The sequence below is a fragment of the Euprymna scolopes genome, chromosome 7 (assembly GCF_053919585.1).
Source record: "Euprymna scolopes isolate OS-2025 chromosome 7, ASM5391958v1, whole genome shotgun sequence".
NCBI lineage: Eukaryota > Metazoa > Mollusca > Cephalopoda > Sepiida > Sepiolidae > Euprymna > Euprymna scolopes.
The window spans coordinates 10,339,791-10,363,843 of NC_136488.1; the positions used below are offsets into that span (position 1 = coordinate 10,339,791).

Below are 24,053 nucleotides of genomic sequence, written 5' to 3' on the forward strand. Positions count from 1 at the left end.
AGGGAAGTAGTACCATCCAGTGACAGGCAGGATGCTGCGGTATCATTTACAGGAGATCTTTTGGTGCTTTGACATAGTCGTTGGGCAGGTTTTCGAAGTAAGACCTCCTCTTTTCCAGAATTTTGGCGGTGTGCATATTGATAAGGGAGGCAAGGCATATTTGGTTGGGAAAACTTTTGCTTTGGGTGCGACCGTTCAGCTGGAACATCCTGACTTTCGCGCGGAATTCGACCAACGCAGCAAAACCTAGACCGTGTCGTGGAAGTGGTCCGGTGATCAGCCACCACAAAAATTACACAATAGAGTGCAAGAGTATAACATCCCTACGAAAGCCCGCGGAGACTATGATACAGAGCTATAGGCCTGGATTAATAAAGGATGGTTAGTTACGTACCCAAAGAAGGAATTGGTGCCTACAAAGGGCTTGATCCCAGTAATGGCGGTCATTCAGCAGAACCAACAAAAGTTGAAGCCGGTGCTTGGCTATCAGGAGTTGAATAAGCATGTAGACCCATTTATGGCCTGTGCAGACATATGCACTGAAAAATTGAGAGTATGACGGTAGGCAGAATCAAATGTATCGTTGTTGGACTTTCGCAAGTATTTTACCTATATCGTATCCTGACAAAGTATTTTTTTAAATATTTATATATTTACCTATTTTCGTATCTCCAAAAAAACAAGTTAATTCGTTATCATATGCCTTCTTGCAACCCGCCATAGGCGTTTAGTTATACAAGCACTAAAACGCAAGAGGAGAGAGAGAAAGAGAGAGAGAGAGAGAGAGAGAGTGAGTGAGTGAGGGGGCCGCGAAGCCCTCACTAGGTTTCCACTGCAACACCATTGCGAGGTCATCTCCACTCATCCTTCCCATGTGCTCCTATTGTTTTAAAAATATGATTGACAGCTAAGCCCGCTGGATTAAACATTTCTACGAGTTTAAAAAAATAACAAAATGGAAAGAAAAACTTATTTTTATCAATTTTGCAAGGCACTAACACACAAAAAACGTTCATATTATGTAATTCAAATTTTTAGCAATTACATTTTTTTCTTTCCTTTTTTTAAACAGACAAATCAAAATCAATAAAAAAAACATGATCCAATCAAAAAGTTCACCTATGTTTCGGCGTTGAAAAACGGGTTTTGTAGTTTAGAATTCCGTTTGATATGTGACATTTAATGCGTTGGAACAATAGTTCTAGAGTTACATAAGATGAGATTTATTTGCTACAGGACAGTTGAAGCTGATCCTATTCATTTAATATTAATTTGCTTTGAAAAATATGTACGAATCCACCCAACTGAAAACTTTAATACAACGTCTACGACCACTCGGCCATGAGTTCAATCCTGAACGAAGGCAGTGAAAAAGTAACATTCAAAACAGAGAATCAGCAACTATGTCCCAAAGCCTAGTTGGAGTCCGAACACGGTAACCCCGTAATAATAATAAAGGGTTGGGTTCGAGACTCCTAACAAACGGTTCCCCAGTTCGATACAAAACACCTGACGAAGGCCGGAGGGCAAAACGGCCGAAACGTTGTGACAATAACAACCAAGATGAGGAAGTCAGTCCGACAATCTCAATCAATGAAAACACCTCATCTCAAAAATACAGACAATTACTATGATAGGAATGAGTTCATGGTGTCATCTGGTATTGTTGGCATTGAATTGTTTGGTATTTATTAAAGCCAAGAACGGAGTAATAATTAAATTGTAGAGCGAAATCTGTTTTACGGGTTATATAATCAGACTTCAGTTATGTAAGAAAACACAAGTCACGCTTCAAAACTAATCAAACATAGGAATATGGATTTGTAGGGTATTTATATATGGACTGGCCACCCAGAGATTTTGAGTTAAATCGAATTGAAAACATGTGGATCAACATTAAAATAGATAGTTATTCCAATGGAAGAGAGTTTAACAGCAAACAACACCTTTAATAAGAAAGAAACATTCCTATCAGTTGCTAATCTAACATAAACCGTTGACAAACATTTTTTAAAAAAGTTATTGAAAAGTAACGAACGTCAGTGGAGTAAATGATGCAATACTTTGTTACTTTTGTTTCTTTGTCTTTGTTTTTGTTCAATCTCAATTTCTTTACATTTTTCTTGAATAACTCTGTAGGATATATATATATATATATATATATATAACTCTGTAGGATATATATATATATATATATATAGAGAGAGAGAGAGAGAGAGAGTGAGAGAGGATACTGTTATGTTAATAAGAGAGACGTGTTCATAGGAGGCAGAAACTTTGAAAAATTGTTTTACGCGCTGATACTATGCCCAGTTGTGCAAAACTATAAAAATGAACTATTCTTTAAATTAACTTATATGTTAACATAGGGATGAAACAATTGTACGCAAGTTATCACCAATAAAATCCTAACATTTTGAAAATGAGCAACAATATGTGTCTGTTCTTTCTGAAGTGGTGTTTTGAATAAATATCTATAGTTCTAGTATTGCACTAATGAGATAATCTTTTATTTATTTATATATTATTACAATCCACGTAGAAAAAATTGCGTATAGGAATACATATTCATGCACAGATAGATATATTCTTCCAATGTCGTCAGTAGATATAATCTGTTGTAAAAGACACGTATTGCAAACAAAATACTGAGAGTATTATTTCCGTTTATTCCATAATATTTTTCAAATTACCATAGCAATATTAAAATATCACATAACGGTTACATAAATAAATTTTAAAATACTTGATGTTCTTTGATTTTTGATATAATTTCTAGACGCGCTATATATATATATATATATATATATATATATATATATATATATATATGCGTGTGTGTGTATTCATTTATTTAAACCAATCCCATAAATACTCATTCACCTACACACTGTATTTTCGATAGCCTATCATTTTGTTTTTATATTGAACATTTTAGGATACTTAATCAACACAGATTGTGTGAGATGGGTGCATGTTAAGTCGCAGTAATTCAAATAAATGTCAGTAAATATATGATCTCTAATTCCATCGAAACACGTCTAACATTTCTTGGTATTCAATAAGGAACTCCGTGAATGCCTTCTCGAAGTCTGAATCCTAACTAACACTATGTATTCTCATTTTTTAGTTTGTTATATTAATTTTTCAATCTTTAAATAAAATAATAAAAATAGTAAAATACCTCATTTACTCTTTATAGATGAGAAGCGCAAACATAAATCTCAAAACACTGTTATTACTACTTTAATTAAAACGGAATCTGTTTCGGAATTTTGTAGATACGAATTGTTCCTATTTACAATGCCTTAGACACCAGGGCCGTTTTTTATTGTGGAGAAAAGGAACAAAAATAAAAATTGTCTCAGTCGTGAAGAATTTCCCTCCACTGACTGAGTACAAGAAATTGAAGTGTAGCATCTGAAGAACAGATACTACACTTTGATCTTGTCCGAAGATACGGATTGCTTATTAAGACAAATTGAATGATTCGCCCTATTGGATATTATTCCCACAACATTTCGGTTAATACAGGGTGAGTCACGGAAAAACGGATGTTTTTAAGGAAAATATTTCAACAAAATTATATAATGTACATAAAACCATTTATTAAACTATGCCATTATGGAAACGAAAAATGAAGTCTGACAAATGATGGACATTTTCACGAGCACAAATTTGAAGCCGCTTTCTAAAGCTTCACTTTCACTTTCATCCGTTTTCCGTGACTCACCCTGTATAACCTCCGACTTTCTCTAGGTAGGTCTTAATGAATTCAGAACACGCACGGAATTACGAACGGAACTTTTTATTTATTCCCCGGTTATTTTTTTACCGCTCTTAACATTTACTGTCATATCTCTCTGTCATCCGCCGAACACTCAGTTGTCTCAGTTAAGATCAAAGCAAAGTAAAGCATATCTTCTGATGTCCATTTCCATCATAGAGTATCGATATTCTATTCTCTGTGCCAAAAATCTTTCTTTAATCCGTTTTCAAATCGATTGCGTTCTGCATCGTGTCTTTTAGGTGTTTGCAACACCATTAAATTTGCTGAGGCTATTAAACACAGAAACCATTAATTTAATTACACTTTGATGGACGTTAATCACAGCAGCATAACATTAATACGAGAGTACTTAAGGGACCGATCCTTGGACCACTATTATTCCTGATGTTCATCAATGACCTTCTCGAATATATTGAGTCCGAGATGGGTATATTTGCTGATGCTAATGATAAAACTCTCTAAAACATGCACGAGGGAAGAACGAATGTACACAAATTCAAGACAATGGAGTAATCCTTAGAAAATGACCTCCAGACTGTAGTTGAATGGGAACACAAATGGATGGTAACACTTAATGCTAATAAGACTAAGCTGCTTTCCTTTAACAATTGCAAGAAGCCTCTCCAACCACCGATAACCATGACAAATAGCTCCCTACCTGAGAACTCTTCCTTCAAACTTCACAGGCAATATGAACTGGAATAAATACATTTCGAAGGCTGCTGCAAAGAAAATGGGCCCCCTTTTATTGTGTTAGAAAACTGCTTACACCCGAGAGTATCCTGTACTTCTATAAGGCCACCATTCACCCATGTATGGAGTATTGTTGTCACATCTGGGCTGGCGCATCTACCATTAATCTCTCCCACTTGGATAGGTTCCAAAAAAGGGTCCCCAATCAAAAAAGTTGTCAACAACTTCAGCCACGACAATTTTCTCAGTGACAAAGAATATGGATTTCGGCCTGCAACATCTATAGCTGACGTTCTGATTGTGATACAGTATTAGTGAATCGACACGATCGAACGATAAGAGTGTCTTCCTAAGCAAAACAACAATACTACAGCTTTATTTTAAAACTTTTATTGAAAAAATCAATTCAGGTAACTTGATTATGTAATAGAGCTTATATATATTCAATGTAGCCGCCTTATGCCTCAATCTCCGCCCCGATACAGATCCGGAACTGGGAGCATGCCTTTTCCACGGGCACCGGCGGAATCTCGGCAAATATTCGGTAAATACTCGGCGAATACTCGGTAAATACTCGGCGAATACTCGGCGAATGGCGGCGGTCAGAATGGCTTTGATATTGTTGGAGGTCATGTTGGTGATGTTCTCAACGTATGACCAAACGGAGTAGTCGGGTGAAAAGAGGAGCTAGTGAGAGAAGGATACAAAGTCGTAGCACTCTTTCTGAAGCCAAGCCTGAATCTCTTTGGACTTGTGGGCCGGCACCAAGTCCTGCTGGCATACCTGATTGCACCACATTCTTCGGCACAAACAGGTACACTTTCGTATTGACTTTCAAGCCGACTTCGAAGATATGAGTTGGTATTATGTGACTCTTACTTGAAAGTACACCAAAGACCTTAACCGTGGCCGGAAACTTTGTTTTCATCACCCTGGGCACGCCCCTTTATTCGTGGCACTCCAGCGATTTAGCCCGTTGAACATTGTATCACTTTTAGACATGATAAAAGGATCCTGTTACTCTTGGGATTTGTACACAACTAACCAACTAATAGATGGTCTAAAAAAAAAATGAAATCGGTTTTCATCAAACGGAAATAGAATCATGTCGCCTTTTCTAGGGTGATAATTTTATCATTCCACCCTGTATAGACGGAAGCTTCGTTTCTAAGGTGATAGCTATTGATATATCAAAGGCCTTCGATAGAGTTAGGTAAAAGATTTTCTGCAAAACCTAGTTTGTTATGAAACATCTGATGATATCCTCTCAGCTATCAAATCCTTCTTCTCTGATTGGCTAATAAATGTAGTTACTGACTCGCAGCAATTCAAATCATACACATCAATTCTAGAGTGCATTAGTGATCAGTTCTGGACCCAAGACTCTTCCTGGTATTTGTAAGTGACCTTTCAAAATATATTTGGTGATCATCCATTGACATTTATGCACACAATACAACTAACTATGGCAGATCTTTAAAACGCATTGATGATCAGAATCTTTTTGACTATTTCTTCACCACTAACGCTCACTTCATCACTTCATCCCAGTCGATAAGAATAGTCTTTTTGAGAAATGCATCTTTTTTGATAAGCTTCCGGGACGGCTATTCACCCCCGATTTGTATTGGAAGACTTACATCAAATCTGTTGCTAAAGTTGCTAGAAAAATGGTTGGATCATTCTAATGCCCCAGAAAGTACCTGACTTTTGATGCAGTCGTCTTATAAGAACAAGATTCATCCTAAGATAGAGTGCTGCTTTCTTATCTTCATATATATATTTCATATCATATCATTAGGCCGCGCGGAGCCCTCTTTCTCGTTTCGATTCTTCACAGGCGACACAGACGCCTATGGGGTCAGTTTATAATAAGAATCAAGGTGCCCGAAAAAGTGTATCAGTTTGATTGATACTCTAAACGTTCTTTTACGGATGACGATGCTCAAAACGATAGGCAAGGAACATATACCGTATCAACAGTGAGGAGGTAATGACTGTAAGGATAGAACAAATACTACATTTTGATCTAAACCGAATTTGTTTACCTGTGTCTGTGGTGACAGTGTTAGGCACACAATAACATCATAGTGGTAATCTAGTAGCCATAAAAGAGGCTGAAAAAAAAATGATACCTATTGTCGTTGTTTTCCCTTCACTTTTGCCTTCCCCCCCCTCTCTCTTGGACAAGGAGTGTTCCAAAAGTAATTATCCTATTTTTTCGCCCGAAGAGATAAGAGGGATTGCATTGTTGTGATTACCGAAATTATGCATCCATTACTTGAATGTTTCATCTCTCTCTTGCAGATATTGACGGTGTGACACTTTAAGAAATCAACCTCTCTCATGGACGCTTGTCAGAAGCAGAGATACGTCGTTGAATTTATAGTAAAAGTGTGTTGAGAATGGTGGGAACGATGTAGAAAAATAAATTTTGGGTTAAAAAATTAGAAGTTTTACTTTTGGAACGATCCTCGTATGATTAAACGCGCCCCGGACGCTTATGCACAGCTATTGTTCACCGCTGGAAAAAAGTATATTGATAATAGTGGTGACAATGTAGAAAAATAAATTCTGGAACACAAAGGTCGCTCGTTTTAATGATACCACTTCTGTCTTCATAGCTCCTAAACTGTTCCAGTAAAAAAAATAGGCGGCTTGTTGCGTCATTATTCTTATAATTTCCTATTTCCTACTAATTCGTCCTATCTGTAAAAATCAGCTTTTTGTTCCTCATCGCACATGATTAAAATATTCATCATTCTAATAGTCAATATATTATAATATGGTTACAACAATATGCGTAACCGAACGTTTATACGCTTCAAAAGACAACGGAGAGAAAGGTGTACCACTGGATATCAATAATAGCAATCGAGACCAGAACGTCATCCATAGGCGCACGTGGATGCGATGTGTTCAAATTGCAAAGTCATGGCTGGATTAATGCAGATTGTAATTAATTCAGTATCATGTCGTCTCATGTAGATTCATTTACATTGTTCGACATGTAACAGCCTGTAGGTCTGCTGCGTTATATTCTAGTCAGTATGCATATGCGACTTTCCCGGTCAATGTATTGATCCGGGAAATTATTGGTTTAACATGCTGGGTCACTCTTGTAATTTTCAGGCTAAGTGGTCTTACTTTCTTTCAACCATCCACCTGTAAGTGACATTAAATTTGTGGTTGCTTTTTTAAGCAAAATTATACGGTGTAGCGTACGATTTCTGTTAAAAGCTTGTATTACAAAAGTACGAGTTTTGTCTAACTGTTTGATGGCCTTATTGTGGTTATTTATTGTCACAAATACAATAATTGGAAATAATTTATCAAGTGAATTACACAGATTAGCAAAAATATATATAATATATAAATTTAAGTAGGCATTTTAGCCGTGTAGAAAAAGAGCAAAAGTTTTAGCACGCTGACATAGAATAAGGGCTTTATGCCAAATTGATAGTTGAATATGGTTAAATTTCTGTTCATTATTGCATTAAATCCTCATATTAAAAACGACCTTGTGGCACATTTTGCTCTCGTGAGGAAGCAAATAAATAGTAATAGCTTTCAAAACAGTCTCCACACTTATGAACCAGTTGATGTTTTGTTAATAAAGTAATACAATTTTAGCGCAAGTTGCTGTCTAAAATTAAGAGAAGCAATAGTGTAGAACATTTAAACTGGCATTTTGGAAAATCCTGGTTGCAATATTTGATAGAATTTATCTGTTAATGCTGTTTTAATAGTGTACATGTTTGTGGAACAATTATTTATTGAGAAAATGGTTCCAAACAGACATATCGAAGAACCATCATAAGCAAATGTACATAAATGGCAATAGAAAGAGAACTTATGTATTTTTAAAAAAGGATTTGGATTATTTGGACTGTTCTCACCTTGAATGCCGTACCACAAAATACCGTCCCTTAACTGTAGAGATCCCTAAATTCTGGAAAATTTTATGCTCTGCTAGCTTTTTCCTCTAATTGATTGCTGTGGAATTCCATTCCTGTTCTTTGTTTCCCCAACTGTACCAACAGGCAGAAATTTAAATGTAATAATGTAAACAAGGGTCTTGCTGCCCAACTTTCTACTCTCTTGCCTCTCTATCCATAAATCTAGTCTCATCACAGCATCACATTACGCTTCGTTGGCGATATAACTTGGTTGAGATAAATTAAAGTATAAAATTAATTTTCATGTCCAATTTAGCAAATAGATCTTACCCCAGTTTTATCTGTAAAGTTTTTACAATCTGAAGTATACAAGTGTACACGGGTTACTGTTATACTTAACTATCAAACTAAAGTACGCTTAAATATATTTTAATTTATTCATATTTCGTATTTATTGTTATAGAGCCAATACCCTATTAGTTATATTATATTCAATATATAGCAGTCACTCCGGCGTAGCCCGGTCGTAGAATACGCATAAATATGATATTTTAATTCATGCAGATTTCGTATTTATTATTATAGTATCAATTCTTTATTGATTATTATATTGTACCCATTATATTATTATTATTATTATTATTATTATTATTATTATTATTATTTGTCATAACTGAAACCAAAATATTTAGCACTCCAACTTTAGTAGTTACCGTTTAAGATATCAACAGCTGCATAAGAAATATTAAAAATTAAGCGACTTTAAATTTTAAGTATATATTAGCACATGTGCAGAAGTAACATTTTTAGTCGACTTATCTCTGCTTCAATTTTGACCTATTAACAGCTATTTTTACCGGCTAAAAAACAAATCGATTTTTTTCCACAATAAGAAACCATAAAAATGAATAATTAATAAGGGAAAGTTCGTTCTTAAAAGAATATGCAAATTAGTTAATCTTTATTTCATCGCTTGCTTATCCATAATGGGTATATAGAAAAGTTCGTTTTAATAATTAAAAAAAAACTTTTAATATAAGCGTAAGACAAAAAACTAATTTGATATATATATATATATATATATATGTATATATATATATATATATATATATATATATATAGATATCTGCAAACATATTCCCATTTTTGTACCAGATTTTTTATTTATTTATTTATTTTTTTCAGCCTGTCTTAACATATCGATTTCCTTCTACCAAACATTGATGTTATTGTTTTTTTTATTTTCTCTTTGAAAAACTCAGTCATGTTCTGCAAAGCAGAAAAAAAGCAATAATAAAACTATAATTTTCCTCTACAAAACAACCAAACTAGACACCATAAATAACCATTTAAATATATAAATCGTACAAACTTTTATTAAAATTTAAGGATTCGGCATTAAATAACTCTAAATTGACTGATAAAAACACTCAAATTATTTTTGATTACAGGGCAGATTTGCATTAAATATTCGTTAACCTTCAACATGCATATACTTCATAATGATGCAGAGCGACTATCTTAATATATCCTCGATACCAACCTTCAACTTTTAGAAGATAGTCTCTTAGAACTGAATTTATTATTTGATCCATTACACCACGGATTCTTGCGAATCACGGGGGAGGGGGCTAAATAAAGGGTTCTGTTCGAAATTCCGTGCAGATTCCCGAGTTCAACAGAAAGCATCCTGAGTTTGATAAAATACACATCGAGAAAGTCGAAGAACACATTGAAAGGTTTTGAGTATAACAAGATTAGAACAATAGTAACAATATTGCAAATAATACTAATAGAAAGAGGTATTCGCAAAATATATCTCCATATGTCTCCATTCGTTCATGCATGGTATATTGTTTCATCTGTGCTGGTGCACCAATCACCATGCTTATCGGATGTAAAAAAAACAAAAACAAAAACAAACAACTTATAACCTAATAAGACTCTCACTGTGGTTATTTTACAAGTACTTATACGAATGTGCTCCCATGTATTTCCTGCATTTGTACCTCCTCAATGGAAATAAAGACGGATCTACCCGACTAGCAGCAAAATACCATTGCTTCACTATAAAAGTTCTTTGATTCTGAAAGATTTTCTATTCTATCAGCTTCTTATTTTTTATTTTATTTTATTTTTTTTACATAGGCATCACCACATTATTAAGGCCCAGAGGCCACTCAAGGATAAGGGGTAAAGAGTGTACAGTAGAAATTGGACAATATAGTAATCATTAGTAATGAAAATTTGGTAAATTTGATAACTTATATGGAACGGCTCATCAAGAACTTATTTACTTTAGACTTGAACACAACCATATTGCAGTCAGCCGGAAAGCAGGAAAACGGAAGACAATTCCACAGGCGTGCAGTTCTAAGAAAGAAGCTTTGTTCATGGAATCTACGTTTAGGTTTCTCGTAGGAGATGTCCTTTTCTCCTCCTTGCAACCTCTATCTCACAGAAGAGATGTTACGAGTTTGTCTCTGATGTATCGTTATTTTCATGGAAAGTGTTCGACTGAGCTTCAATATTTTCGGATCGATTGTTTTTGGAGTTTCCTCCCAGCTCCCTGTTTCCTCGAGTGTACCAACGTACATAAATTTAAATGTAATGCGAACAAACATTTCAATGTCCAACTCTAAACTCTGTCGCCTTCCCTATGAATCCTATCCTTTATAATAAATAAAAGTAAAAAGAAAATGATTTTAATGTTAACTATATTCTTTAATACGGCATAATGACGTTGGCACCCCTCTTCTCGCCAGATCACCGAAGTTAAGCAACGCTGAGCCTGGCCAGTACCAGATAAGTAATCATTTGGGAATGCTAGGCGCTGTATATACTGTGCCTAAACGTAGTAATTCACAGGTTTGTACCTGCGAGCGCGTTTAATCCACTGGGAGAGATGCATCCTCAGTTTTTGTTAAGACACGTAAACATGCATCTAGAAGGAAAACCCTGGTGTAAAGCCTGAGGTCTACTTCTGCGCTGTCCTATGGCAGCCTTTGCATCGAGTGAGATTAACAGTTGTACCACAAAGTGTGGTTGGTTCTGCACAAAGCCTTCACTACAATAAACAAATCTCGTGCGAATCTTCGAACAACATAGTTGTGGCGAACTTCATACGTCGAAATCGACGAGAGTATTACACATTCCATTTTATTACGCAAATTTATCTTTAAAATTCTTACAATGTAAAGTATACACAGGGGCTATATTACTGAATAATATCTGTAAACACATTACTATTTTTGTACCAGATCAGACTGTCTGAGGATACTGGCACTAAACAGTGATGATATTGTTGTTTCCTTTCACTTTTGCAAAACTTAGTCATGTCATAGAAGATCAGAAACGCGAACAATTTTCCCCTGCAAAACAACTAAACCAAACACTATCACTAAATATATAAATATATAAGTAACTTAAAACATATACGCTTTTACCAAAATGTACGGATATTGATATGAAATAAATTCCAAATGGTTGATATGGCGTAAAACAAAACAACCAAAGTATTTTTTAATATAGGACACACATGCATTAAATTTTTTTTTTACATGGAGGTCACCACTTATCAAGGCCCAGAAGCCACTCGGGGATAAGGGTTATTGCGCGTACAGTACGTTAGTGTTGAGATTTGATGAAGTGTCTACTCAAGGGGGCGGTTCATCAGGAATTTGTTTATGTTAGACTTCAAGACATTCAAGTTGTAGTCAGGTGGGAAGCAGGCAAACGGAAGAGAGTTCCACAGCCGTGCACTTCTAAGAAAGAAACTTTGCTCATGGAATCTACGCTTTGATTTAGGCACAGATAAAGAGTGGGGAACATTAATGACAGTGGTTTCATCTAGACGGGTATTTATCGTGAAATATTGGCGAGGGGGGACCAGAGATTGGAGCTCAGACGAATATTCGTTAACCGTCAACGTTCAAATACTTTATTATAAATCCGAGCGAGCATTTACATATCTTTTGATCACCAACACACGTTGGTGATCAAAAGATATGTAAATGCTATTACGGTTATAATAAAGTATTATGTTTATTCGTTTAGTCTTTCTCACATGTATTATAGAAGGCAAGTTATTTAATCAAAACCTTGTACAGGATACCCAAATAGAGCACACAGCGAGGATGGAACTTAATATACTTTTGATTAGATTATCACACTAGTGTTTTCTACATGGTGAGCAACGTCATTTCTTTATTGTGGACTATTTCGCAGTTGTATGTTTCAGATGCTGCATGTGTGTAGGTGGGTGTAAACGCGACCTTGTCTGTCGATGTAATCACTGGTCCGTTGCCACCCATGACTCGCACCTTAGTTCCGTTTACTTTCCGTCCAAATCACCTGCCGCACACACTTTGCGCTTCGATAGAATTGTCATGGCAACTACAATAACAATAAAAGAAAAAATATATTTAATTATTCAATAAAAAAAGAATAGACGTAATTTTCATTTTCTTTCTTTTTCTTATTTAATTGAGAAGCTTTGTGATTTTTCACCCTACGCTCTGGTTTGTCATACTATTTCTTTTCCTTCCTTTATTTTATTGGATATTTTAATCATTTTTAAACCATAATCTTTTTTTTTCTTTTCATTAAATTTTATTCGTTAATGCATCTTATTCTCATAGCTATAATTCGTTCAATTCTTTTGTACTATGTTTCGGATCACTTAATTTGTATTTGTCGTTATTCAAATCCAGTATTTAGTTGTAGCCATGTTGAAAACTTCCCGACTTATTGTCTTTCGTTCCAAGCTTCTGTTTGCTGAATACATTATTCATTTTATTGTACAGTTTTCGTTTTTTATTTATTCCTTTGTTTAATAATTTCATTCTGTTTAATTTTACCATTTTAAAATCTATTTTATAATTTTTCGTATTTATATTTGAGTATAATCAAAACTCGTATCCAATTTCTTGTTAGTTTCTGGATATGTTAATAGATTTTGATATTTTCCCCATTATTTTTATCAATTAAAATTCTTAATTTCTTTCTTCGTGAGAGAGATTGTTGCATGGATAAAGAATATCAAATTGATTGTAAAAAATATTGGAACTTATCTAGTTTCCTTCCACGTTGTTCTAAGAACGAGGTTGATCTCTATGAAACATAGCCCGGATGCGCAGCTGTAAATGCATGCGAATCTTCATAAATACTTAGAAGCCATCACTGGAAGACCAAGCTGTAATGAAATACAGATAGCAGCCATAAAGGGAACAATATCTATTCTTAAAAGAGCCCTCGGATATAAATTTAAATCATAACGGAATCAAGTGTTAGCTCCAGGAAGGAGCCCCTTGATCTCTTAAAATTTACTGAAGTAAAATATAAAAAAAAGAGAGTGGTGTAAAAGGACTATAAAAAGAGAGAGAGGACGACCACGGGAAAGACGAGATAACGTTCGAGACCATGTGCGAGGCATGAAGGACGCTCGAAATGACGATCACGTGAAGGGTGTCATAGCAGTAAAGAGAGAATGTGTAAATAAATTTTGTTGCTACAAAGAACAAGCGAGTTAGAGTTTTTTTTCCTATGGGTCTTCTTTGCGAATGAAACTGCACAACAATGCGCCAACGAGGATGTCATCTTGATAGTTTTGATGGTTCAATTTCACCCCCTGGTCAACAAAAAAGAGGGGGCTTTTACGGGACTCTGTCACGGCTGTTCAGACCATCACTGAGGCGGCACATTGTTTCCTTGTCAACATCCAGGATCCTTCGTCCCTATCCCTCGACTAAACCCGATCGTTTTGGGTGTTAAAGTGGTGTTCAACATCAAATTTCTTCTCATTACTGAAAACGAGATTTGGTAGCGTGCCATCCTGAATGCGGGAAAGAAGAATCTGGGATCTTTGGAGTCGTTTATCAACAACTTGAGCAGAAAGGTGTTTTTTTTTACATGGGGGTCACCACTTATAAAGGCCCGAAGCCCCTCAGGGATAAGGATTATTGCGTGTACAGTAATCAATCAGATAGTATTGTAGTAATCATCAGTATTGGGGGTTTTGATAGAGTGTCTTACTTAAGAGGGCGGTTTGTAAGGAGTTTGTTTATGTTGGACTTGAAGACGTCCAAGTTGTAGTTTCTTGACATGCTTGAATGGAGACATCTTCAGGTCCTTTCGGAGTACAATGGACATGGTCTCATACGACACCCTCGACTCTTTATTCAGATTCTGGATGGATCTCTTAGGATTCCTCCTGATCTTTTCTCTGATGGATTTAACAAATTTAGGGGTTCTAGCTATTCGAAAGCGACCTTGTCCTGGCTTATTCTGAATGTCTCCAGTCTCCTCAAAACATCTTAAAGTCCTCCACACCAGCATTCTGTTACATTTTAGGTTCTTACAGATATCCTTCCTGGAGTTTCCTGCTTTAAACAGCTCAACAATTGCAGTCCGCTTGTCTAAAATACTACTCATGGTTATATTCTGGTATCTGAAAGCATAAAGATTCATGAATAAGTGTCAAACATAGAGGAATATCGAGAAAAATGATTAAAATTATAGTTTGAAATAGACTGTAACGCTATATATTGATGACCCTGTATATATATAACTACTTCATTTACTCACATAAAATTAATATACGAAAGTATAGATTTATGCGTAAACTTTAAGTATTTACTTCAAAAGTGCTGAATACGTAGGTAGAGCTAGTTAGTAATTTATAAAATATATATGGCGATTAAGCTACACTGAATATTCCACGTTTCATCCACTCTAGGATTCCTCAGGCTTATGTGCATAAGCCTGAGGAATCCTAGAGTGGATGAAACGCCAAATATTCAGTGTAGCTTAATCGCCATATATATTTTATAAATTACTATATATATATATATATATATATATATATAACTACACCTTTTTTAGATACACGTATATTTACATATACCGCTATGCTAGATACACGTTTTATAGACCGCCATGCAACATATCTATCTATCTATCTATCTATCTATCTATCTATCTATCTATCTATCTGTTTGTTTATCCATGTATTCTAACGCATCGAATGTTGTCTTCCAAGCGGATTTTTGTGTCTAGTTTATCAGCGTAGACATGGTACTTTACATAACGTGAAAATCTAATAGGGTTTAATGGAACGAACGAGGTGGCTAGTTGACAGGTTCAGTAAATTGATCGTGTAGCGTTGTGTGGCATGTGTACTCCGGCGAGCTTACTTAGCTTGTAACTCTTCAACGTGAATATCCCCGACTAAATTGACTAGCAGCAAAATTGTGTTCCCTTACTGTAGAGGTGCCCAAATGCCGAAAACTTCAACTTCTAAAAGCTAAAACCGTTTACCTTCGGAATTCCCTCCCTGCTACCTGTTTCCCTGGCCGTCCCTACAGGTAGGAATTTAAATATTATATTAACAAACATCTTTCTGCACAACTCCCCACTTAAGATGCCCCCTTATAAATCTGACCCTTAATCGTAGTAGCCCCTTACATCTCAATGGTAATATATCTTGTTAGCAGAATGAATAATTTTATTTTTATATCAATCACTTGAATATTGTACTGTTAATGCAGTTTATACTTTTTACGTTTTTTTATGAATGAATATATGATAATATTCCTTGCACCAATTAGAAATGAAATTTTACTGTTAACTCATGCGTAAAATAAATGTTGTAATAAAATAAGTTACATCATCCTGTGAATTGGATAGAAATTTTATTACGCCCAGTACACACGTATCTTAAATGTGTGTGGCGTACACCGCCGAAACGAAAAACACGCGTGTCTGTAACGCCATACACTAAGACGACAATACGTCTCAATTCCCGTATGTAAGTACTGACAATGATAGACACAAAAACGATAGCCCTAGCCATGTTTATGCTAACTTGTGCGTGTTATTTGTGTAAAAATATTTGAACCGATTATCACAGTCCATGCACAGTCATGAACTCCAAGATCCTCAATCATCTCATATTATTTATTTATGCTTGAAGAAAATTTGTCCACGTGCGCTCAAACTAGATGACGAATGAGGCCAGCCGAGAATCGGAACTCTCATGCTTTATTGCCAACAAAAACTTAAATGTTTTTACCGGTAATATACCATCGTAGTTGCTATTTTTGGCTGTTTATCTGATCAATAGTTTTTCTTGGATCGTTAATAATTCATCTCAACCTGCTGATCACGTTGGATAGTGGGATGGGTAGATACCATTGTAGCGATAGTACATTGAATAAAAACACTGGATAACAAATAGGAATAACAAGAGAAAGGGAGGCAGAGAGAGAGAGAGGGAGAGAGAGTGAAGGGAGAAAGAGAGAGAGAGAGAGTGAAGGGAGAGAAAGAAGAGAGAGAGAGAGAGAGAGAGAGAGAGGGAGGAAAAGAGGAATATCGATATATCGAATATCGATATATTGCGAAAAATTACAGACTAAAAGTAGATATACATGACGTAAAACAGAGCCGGTTTAACTTGAGAGAGAGAGAGAGAGAGAGAGAGAGAGAGAGAGAGAGAGAGAGAGAGAGAGAGAGAGAGACAGAGAGAGAGGGGGACAAGTGAGTTAGAGAGTGTTTGAGATAGATAGATATATAGATAAATATAAAGCGATAGAGAGAAAGAGAAAGAAAGAGAGGAAGAGCAGAAATATCGACAGTTTTATGTTGAAAAAAGTCTAGGCTGATAAAGTCAGGGAGATTATGTAATGCACGAACTAACCAAGGAAGGAACAAGCAGCATATTATATAGATTATTGCTGGGTTTGTCCTCAAGGTGAATGTGGGCCTAATACATTGATTAATTATCGTCCTCATGAACTCATAAACGCTGCTAGGGCGTTTTAAAATTGCATTTCAGTTGTTTGACATTTAAGGATGTTATATCGTAATACAAGGTGTGATATAACACGATCGTTGCCGGAGGTGTGTTACTTGATTGAGAAACATCCTGAAAACAGCAACAATCTCCCCGGGTGTTAAACACGCTCAAATGATAGGCTTATGGACGATTGAACATAAACGGGTCGAACTGGCGTCGATTATAACCGACTGGCATGGGTCTCATCTTGACGTCAGCGCGGGCCGGATTTTATCATCGTTTTTGATAACAGGAACCGTAGGGTTGAAATTGAACGCTGCATAGAATAAGCGAACAAGATATTTTTTTAATAAAAATAAAATTATTTATTTTTAATAATTAAAACGAGCATATTGAACTAAGGTGATTGTCAACTCACGTCCGTCGTCCCTTGCGACCAGACCAAACTAATTCCGACGGAGCTCAACGATTCGACTCTCTCTTTCAATGAAGTAAAAGAGAGAAAGGGGAGTGAAAGAAAGAAAGAAAGAGAGAGAGAGAGAGAGAGAGATGCGTTTTAACGCACATGTTTGGTTTTTCAAATTCAGATGTCAGCATGCAACGCCGACCTTCCAATGTGCACCCAATTATACAAACACCTGTATATCATCGTGTGCCAAGTGCAATCAATCTTTAAAAATGTGCACTCATTAAGATGTGTGTGTTTTCCTCCCTTTAAGTACAAAACTAGTTGTACACAAGTTTAAGAAATGTATAAGCCCCTAGATCCACCGAAAGGGAACTTCATTGTGCTACATTTCTTCCCTTTCTTTTCTGTGACATTTGCTCTCACTATCAAAAGTCATAACATCGTCGAGTTGCTAGCAAAATGGTTATTATTAAAATTCTATTTGTTTTCTTTCAATTTTAAAAAAATAATTATTTACCCTTTTTGAAACGTTAATTCTTTTAATCATTTTTAAATATAATATTTTCTTATTTTTGTTTTTGAAAAACGTTAATCGTCCCCTTTTTATTATCATTATCATTTGATTTTATTAACTTTCATCTTTTATTGTTCTTCCCCTTTCTTATAGAAATAACAAAACATTAACTGTTTTTATTGTTTGCGACGATTATTATTATTATTATTATTATTATTATTATTATTATTATTATTATTATTATTATTATTATTATTATTTTATTTTTTTTAGTCATTCGATTCTATTGACTTTTGAAAGCTTTACTTGTTTTGAATTTTTCCAGAATTTCTTTTTTGTGTTGGTGACAATTTCTCTGTGCATTTTCTTTATAAATTTCTCTTTGTTTTGTTTTGTAATAATGTGGGAGGGAGATAAATTCGAGAATCATTTAGGTTGGGTTTTTTTCCAAAAATTTGTGAGGGGTGTTTTTTTTTCCAGAGATAAGGGTTTGACAGTGCTTGTTTTTTGTGTGAAGGAATTAGTCATTTAAAATTCCTTTCTTGCCCGAAAGAAAACATTTTGTGAAAAGCTGACACTTTTTCGTATGCTCTTACAGATATCTGTGATGTGGATAATTGGGGGCATACCTTAATCACCTCTCTCACAGATTTCCTTTTTTGGACTGGAGACCGATGCTGCCGGGGTGGATTCTTTTTTATGTTTGTTAGAAACTGCTCAATTCTGTAATTCTAATAAGTATTATCTCTTTAAAAATATTCAGCTTTAGATAAAGTATAAAATAGAAAAATAAATTTGTACACTACACTTACTTTCCACAGCCTAATAACATCATAGCATGTTTTTATGAAAATCGCTTCAAACATGTCATGACGCCGTTTAATATAATTAGCTAACAAGAACGAAAGGTGATTATCGCAACGACAGGAAATTTTTATGAACCTTAGTTTTCAAAACACCAAGTCTTTTGTTAGGAGAAAAACAGGCAGCAAAAACAGATCTTGCAGTTCTTGTCAAGGAGCTTCTGGAATAGGGAGCTGTATTACAACGAGGTATCAAAATAGCGAATTGATGGAAACTACTAGAATAACAAGTTTAGCACAAAAGAAACAAGAAATAGATCAGAAAATTCTCAAGACCACATACCATAACAGTATTTATAGAAAAGACTGAGGTTAGCAACATCACATCTGTAAGAGAAAAGTTCTAGTGAAGGAAAACAGAGTAAAGGCTATCCAAATTGCAGGTACGATTTGCACTTTATCAAGTACACTTAAATGTGACAGAACTTCAACAGCCGAAATAAAAATATAATAACATTTGCTATTATTACAAATACCGTGTGTTTTCTTTTAAATAACATATGCAGTTCTCTGTATGACACACAGCGAAAAATAAGAACACGTGAAAAAAATACAAAACAATCATGAGTTTTATATTCCTTTATCAGGTTCTGTTAAATTTTTCTTAAAACTAAGTGATAGACGTTGGTAACGCTTCAATTAATATAAACGTAAATCAAATAATATTCCAGGATAATATATTTATGAATTTATGATGACATCACGAATGTATTATAATGATTTAAACAATAACTACGTACTTTTATATCGTATCTATTAAAAACTGTTTGATATCGTTGTCCGGTTAAATTTTCTACATAATAAAACTAACACTCTGAAATATATGTACAATTTTATATATAAGAGATATAGTCCTAACCAAACTTGATAAAATCGTTATGCCGAGTTCAAATTCTATTTAATCTATATTTTTTTACACGGTGGTCACCACTTATCAAGGCCCGGAAGCCACTCAGGGATAAGGGTTATTACACAAGCAAGTGTATGAATACGTTCTATAACGACGTACATGTTTAATAGCTGGGTTTTATATTTTATCTGTATATTCGTGTCAGTGTAAATGCGTGAATGCATATACGTCGTATCATTTAGTTGATCGTCTAGTGTGTATAATTTAACATTTTTGCAACCGTTCTAACAGGAAACGATTGACGTGGACGTATCGAAACAGTTGTAGACAACAGTTTTTTAAACAGATGTAAATAACACAACACATGCCTTATGCATTATTTATGAATATTTATTCTCATGATCTGGCCGGCATTTTCAGAGATTACACGTTCTTTACATATTGACTGTCCGAAGTGACGCCGCTTCCCATGTCATCTTGAGTCGTCCGTTCTCTCTGATGTCCAGCTAACGACTGCCTAAAATCTTCCCAAATCCACATACATCATGTGTTTCTTTACGTAACATCATTACGTGTCTCAGACCAACCTGATGTAACCCCAATCTAGTCATTTGTTTATGCAAACCCCAAATCATGTTTGCATCTATTTTCTATTTTCACATTCCATTTGCAATATTATATGTCAATCATTTTTTTCCGATTTAATTGTTTATTTTTCTAATCATAATAATTGATCCAGCGACCCGCCGTCGCTCGAATCAAGTAGTAGTAGTAGTAGTAATAATAGCAATAATAATAATAATAATAATAATAATAATAATAATAACAACAACAATAATAATAATTATAATGTTTTGACCCTTGGTCCTGCTTGCACAGTTAACACAGATACTACGTCATGATCACAGCCTAAAGTGTTACAACATTACAGTTCACCCACACTCTAAAATGTTGGGAAATGTATGAACAATTAATTTAATCACAGTAATCTGTAGTAACTTCTGTTTAATTAATCGTATACATCATTTGCAACCGAAATAATTTGTTAATTAAACTGAGTAAGTATTTTTACAAAAATACTTTACACATTGAAAATGTAAAAAGATTTACAGAAAATTCATCCCATTATTTGAGTGAAATACAGGAAGTCACAGAGAATATAGAAATAGTTAAATCTAGTGTGACCACTTGTGACATGTCCGAAAAACGAATGGACATCATTTCACAGCTGTTAAAAATAATAATTTGTGTTTGATGAATCGTTTATAATAGATTTTTATTTTTATTTGCTTTTAATAATCAATGACAGTTACTTTGGCGTCAAATAGATTTTTTAAACGTTACTGAATTGTGTTCGAAGATTCGTTTGTTGAGATAGCGTTGAGTCCTCTGGTGAAAATATTATTACAATCACTGTAAGCGATTTTACATATGCCGGTTTTTAACAAACCAAATTAAAACAACTCCAATCAAATGAAATCAACCCAAACTAAACTAAAATGAAATCAACCCAAACCAAACTAAAGAAAATCACCCCCCCCCAAATTCAAATGAAATCAACCCAAACCAAATCAAATCAAATCAACCCAAACTAAACTCTATAATAGTAAATCCTGTAGTACTTATAAACGATAAAAAATCAACTAATATTAAACCATGTTTTATAATGGAATTTTGCAGTATTTTTCAGATGTTTTGTTGCAATATTTTTCGTCATATCACCATTCGCTATTTTTTTGACATTTGTATTAGCGTTATTTATTTAAATCTATATTTATATTCTATGCTTATAACCTTATTGTGACTTCTGGCCTAATAAACTGTTATTAAACCAAACTATCCTTGTGGAATAATGGCAAACATATATAAATTATCTGTCACACCTGTAAGTATGGACATCTTGATTCTCATAAATACCCTGAAAAAATATTGTTTGTTTTTAAATAAATATATATTTTAAAATTAATACATTTCCGTTTTTCTCTCGTTTTTTCGTAGCGGCGACCAAAGCTTCAATCAAAAGCTGGCCGCCCATGTGGAAGAACACTTGCTACAATTTTGTTACAGAATTCGACGAAGAAACCAGCCCTCTGAATTCAAACGGAAATATCTTAGCCAGTAAGTTTGTTTTCCTTATGAATTAATTTGAATAGAAGAAGCAGGAAAATAAAAACTATATCGATATTTGTGGTGTTGCTGTCTGTCTGTCCCTCAGTTCTGAGATATAAAGTGAAAATATCAAAAACATTATATCGAGTATAATTTTACGCAGAATTACATGATGACATTTGCTTTGTATTAAAGCATTTTAATAACAATAATAATAATAATAATAATAATAATAATAATAATAATAAAAAAAACAATAATAATAATAATAATAATAATAAAAACAGCAATAATAATAATAATATAATAATAAAAACAACAACAATAATGATAATAATAATAAAAACAACAACAACAACAACAATAATAATAATAATAATAAAAATAAAAATAATAATAATAGCAATAATAATAATAAAAACAATAATAATAATAATAATAATAATAATAATAATAAAAACAATAATAATAATAATAATAATAATAATAATAATAATAATAATAATAATAATAATAATACGTTTCTGAATTTTTGAGATGAGGATTAGTTATCCGTATTATTTAGATTCATCGGCCTACTCTTCTCATCTTTGTCATTTTCACAACGTTTCTGTCAATGTAACCGACCTTCTTCAGGTGTACTTTGTCCAATTCAGGAAATTGGACGGAATTTCGAAAGGAACCCTTCATAGAAGTAGCATGCTCTTGTTCAGTCTGCCTTACTAGATTTTATATAGATATATAATATAGATATATACCTACAGATATATAATATAGATATATACCTATAGATATATAATATAGATATATACCTATAGATATATAATATAGATATATACCTATAGATATATAATATAGATAAATACCTACAGATATATAATATAGATATATACCTATGAATATATAATATAGATATATACTTACAGATATATAATATAGATGTATCTATAACTAGATATCTGGCCCTAAGTATTTCGCAATTATATTTTTCGGTCGCCCACACTGAGAATTTAACCTTTAACCTTTCATTACTTAGGGCCAGATATCTAGTTATAGATACATCTATATTATATATCTGTAGGTATATATCTATATTATATATCTATAGGTATATATCTATATTATATATCTGTAGGTAAATAGCTATACTATATATCTGTAGGTATATATCTATATTATATATCGATAGGTATCTATATTATATATCTGTAGGTATAAAAAGTGTTAATATTTATTTAAAGTATGTCATAGTTATATACGAAAAAAAATACCAGGGACGTTTCAAATGTAATAATTCCTATATTTCTATTGCGCCCGAATGGATCAAAGGGATTGCAAATTGTAATATAATGACTGAATCTAGGTATACATAACTTAAAAGTTTCATCTCTATGTTACAGATATTGACTGTGTGAGACTTTAAGAAAGCAATTTCTGTCGTGGACATGGGTAAAAAAGCAGAGATGAGTAATTGAGTTACTGACAAATGTGCATGGTGGCAATTATGTAGAAAATAATTCTGGAGCACAATGATCACTCGTTTTAATTGTACCACTCACGTCTTCGTAGATCTGCAACTGTTTGAGTTAAAAAAAGTATAAAAGGCTTTTTATTATTTGATTTTTTTTCAGATGAGTAATTATATAATTATTAATTTATTTATTTGCGGGCTATTATCCTCCTCTTTTAGTTGTTGATTCACAACGTTTCGACTATTGCGTTGGCCTTCGTCAGGTGGTAAACCGAAACTCAGCATTTATATCCCGTCATGGTTTACTATCTGACGAAGGACAGAGGAACAGTTGACCGAAAAGTTAAAAAAACAACAACTAGAAGATAAGGATAAAAGTCCACAAATAAATAAACAAATAAACAAATAAATAAATAAATAAATAAATAAACAAATAAATAAACAGATAAATAAACAAATAAATAAACAAACAAATAAATAAATAAATAAATAAGAGGAACGACTCTCGCAACTTATAACATTTGAAGACTTAATCAGATGAATTAAAAACAATGAGAAAAATTCATATACAAAAGCAGATTTGTATTATTACTAGTTTGAACTGAATCCACAACACTGTTTTGCATTATATATTTATTTCTAATTTACCTTTTCTTTTGCA

At 33.8% G+C, this 24,053-nt stretch overlaps 1 protein-coding gene across 1 annotated transcript in view; it reads left to right on the top strand.

The window, feature by feature from the left end:
• LOC145279606 (uncharacterized) overlaps positions 1-24,053 on the top strand; it is a 252,269-nt gene that overhangs the window by 221,415 nt on the left and 6,801 nt on the right. Inside the window, exon 2 of the mRNA XM_080130784.1 lies at positions 21,811-21,930. Coding sequence (XP_079986910.1) covers positions 21,811-21,930 — 120 coding nt within the window. The remainder of the gene's footprint in view (positions 1-21,810; positions 21,931-24,053) is intronic.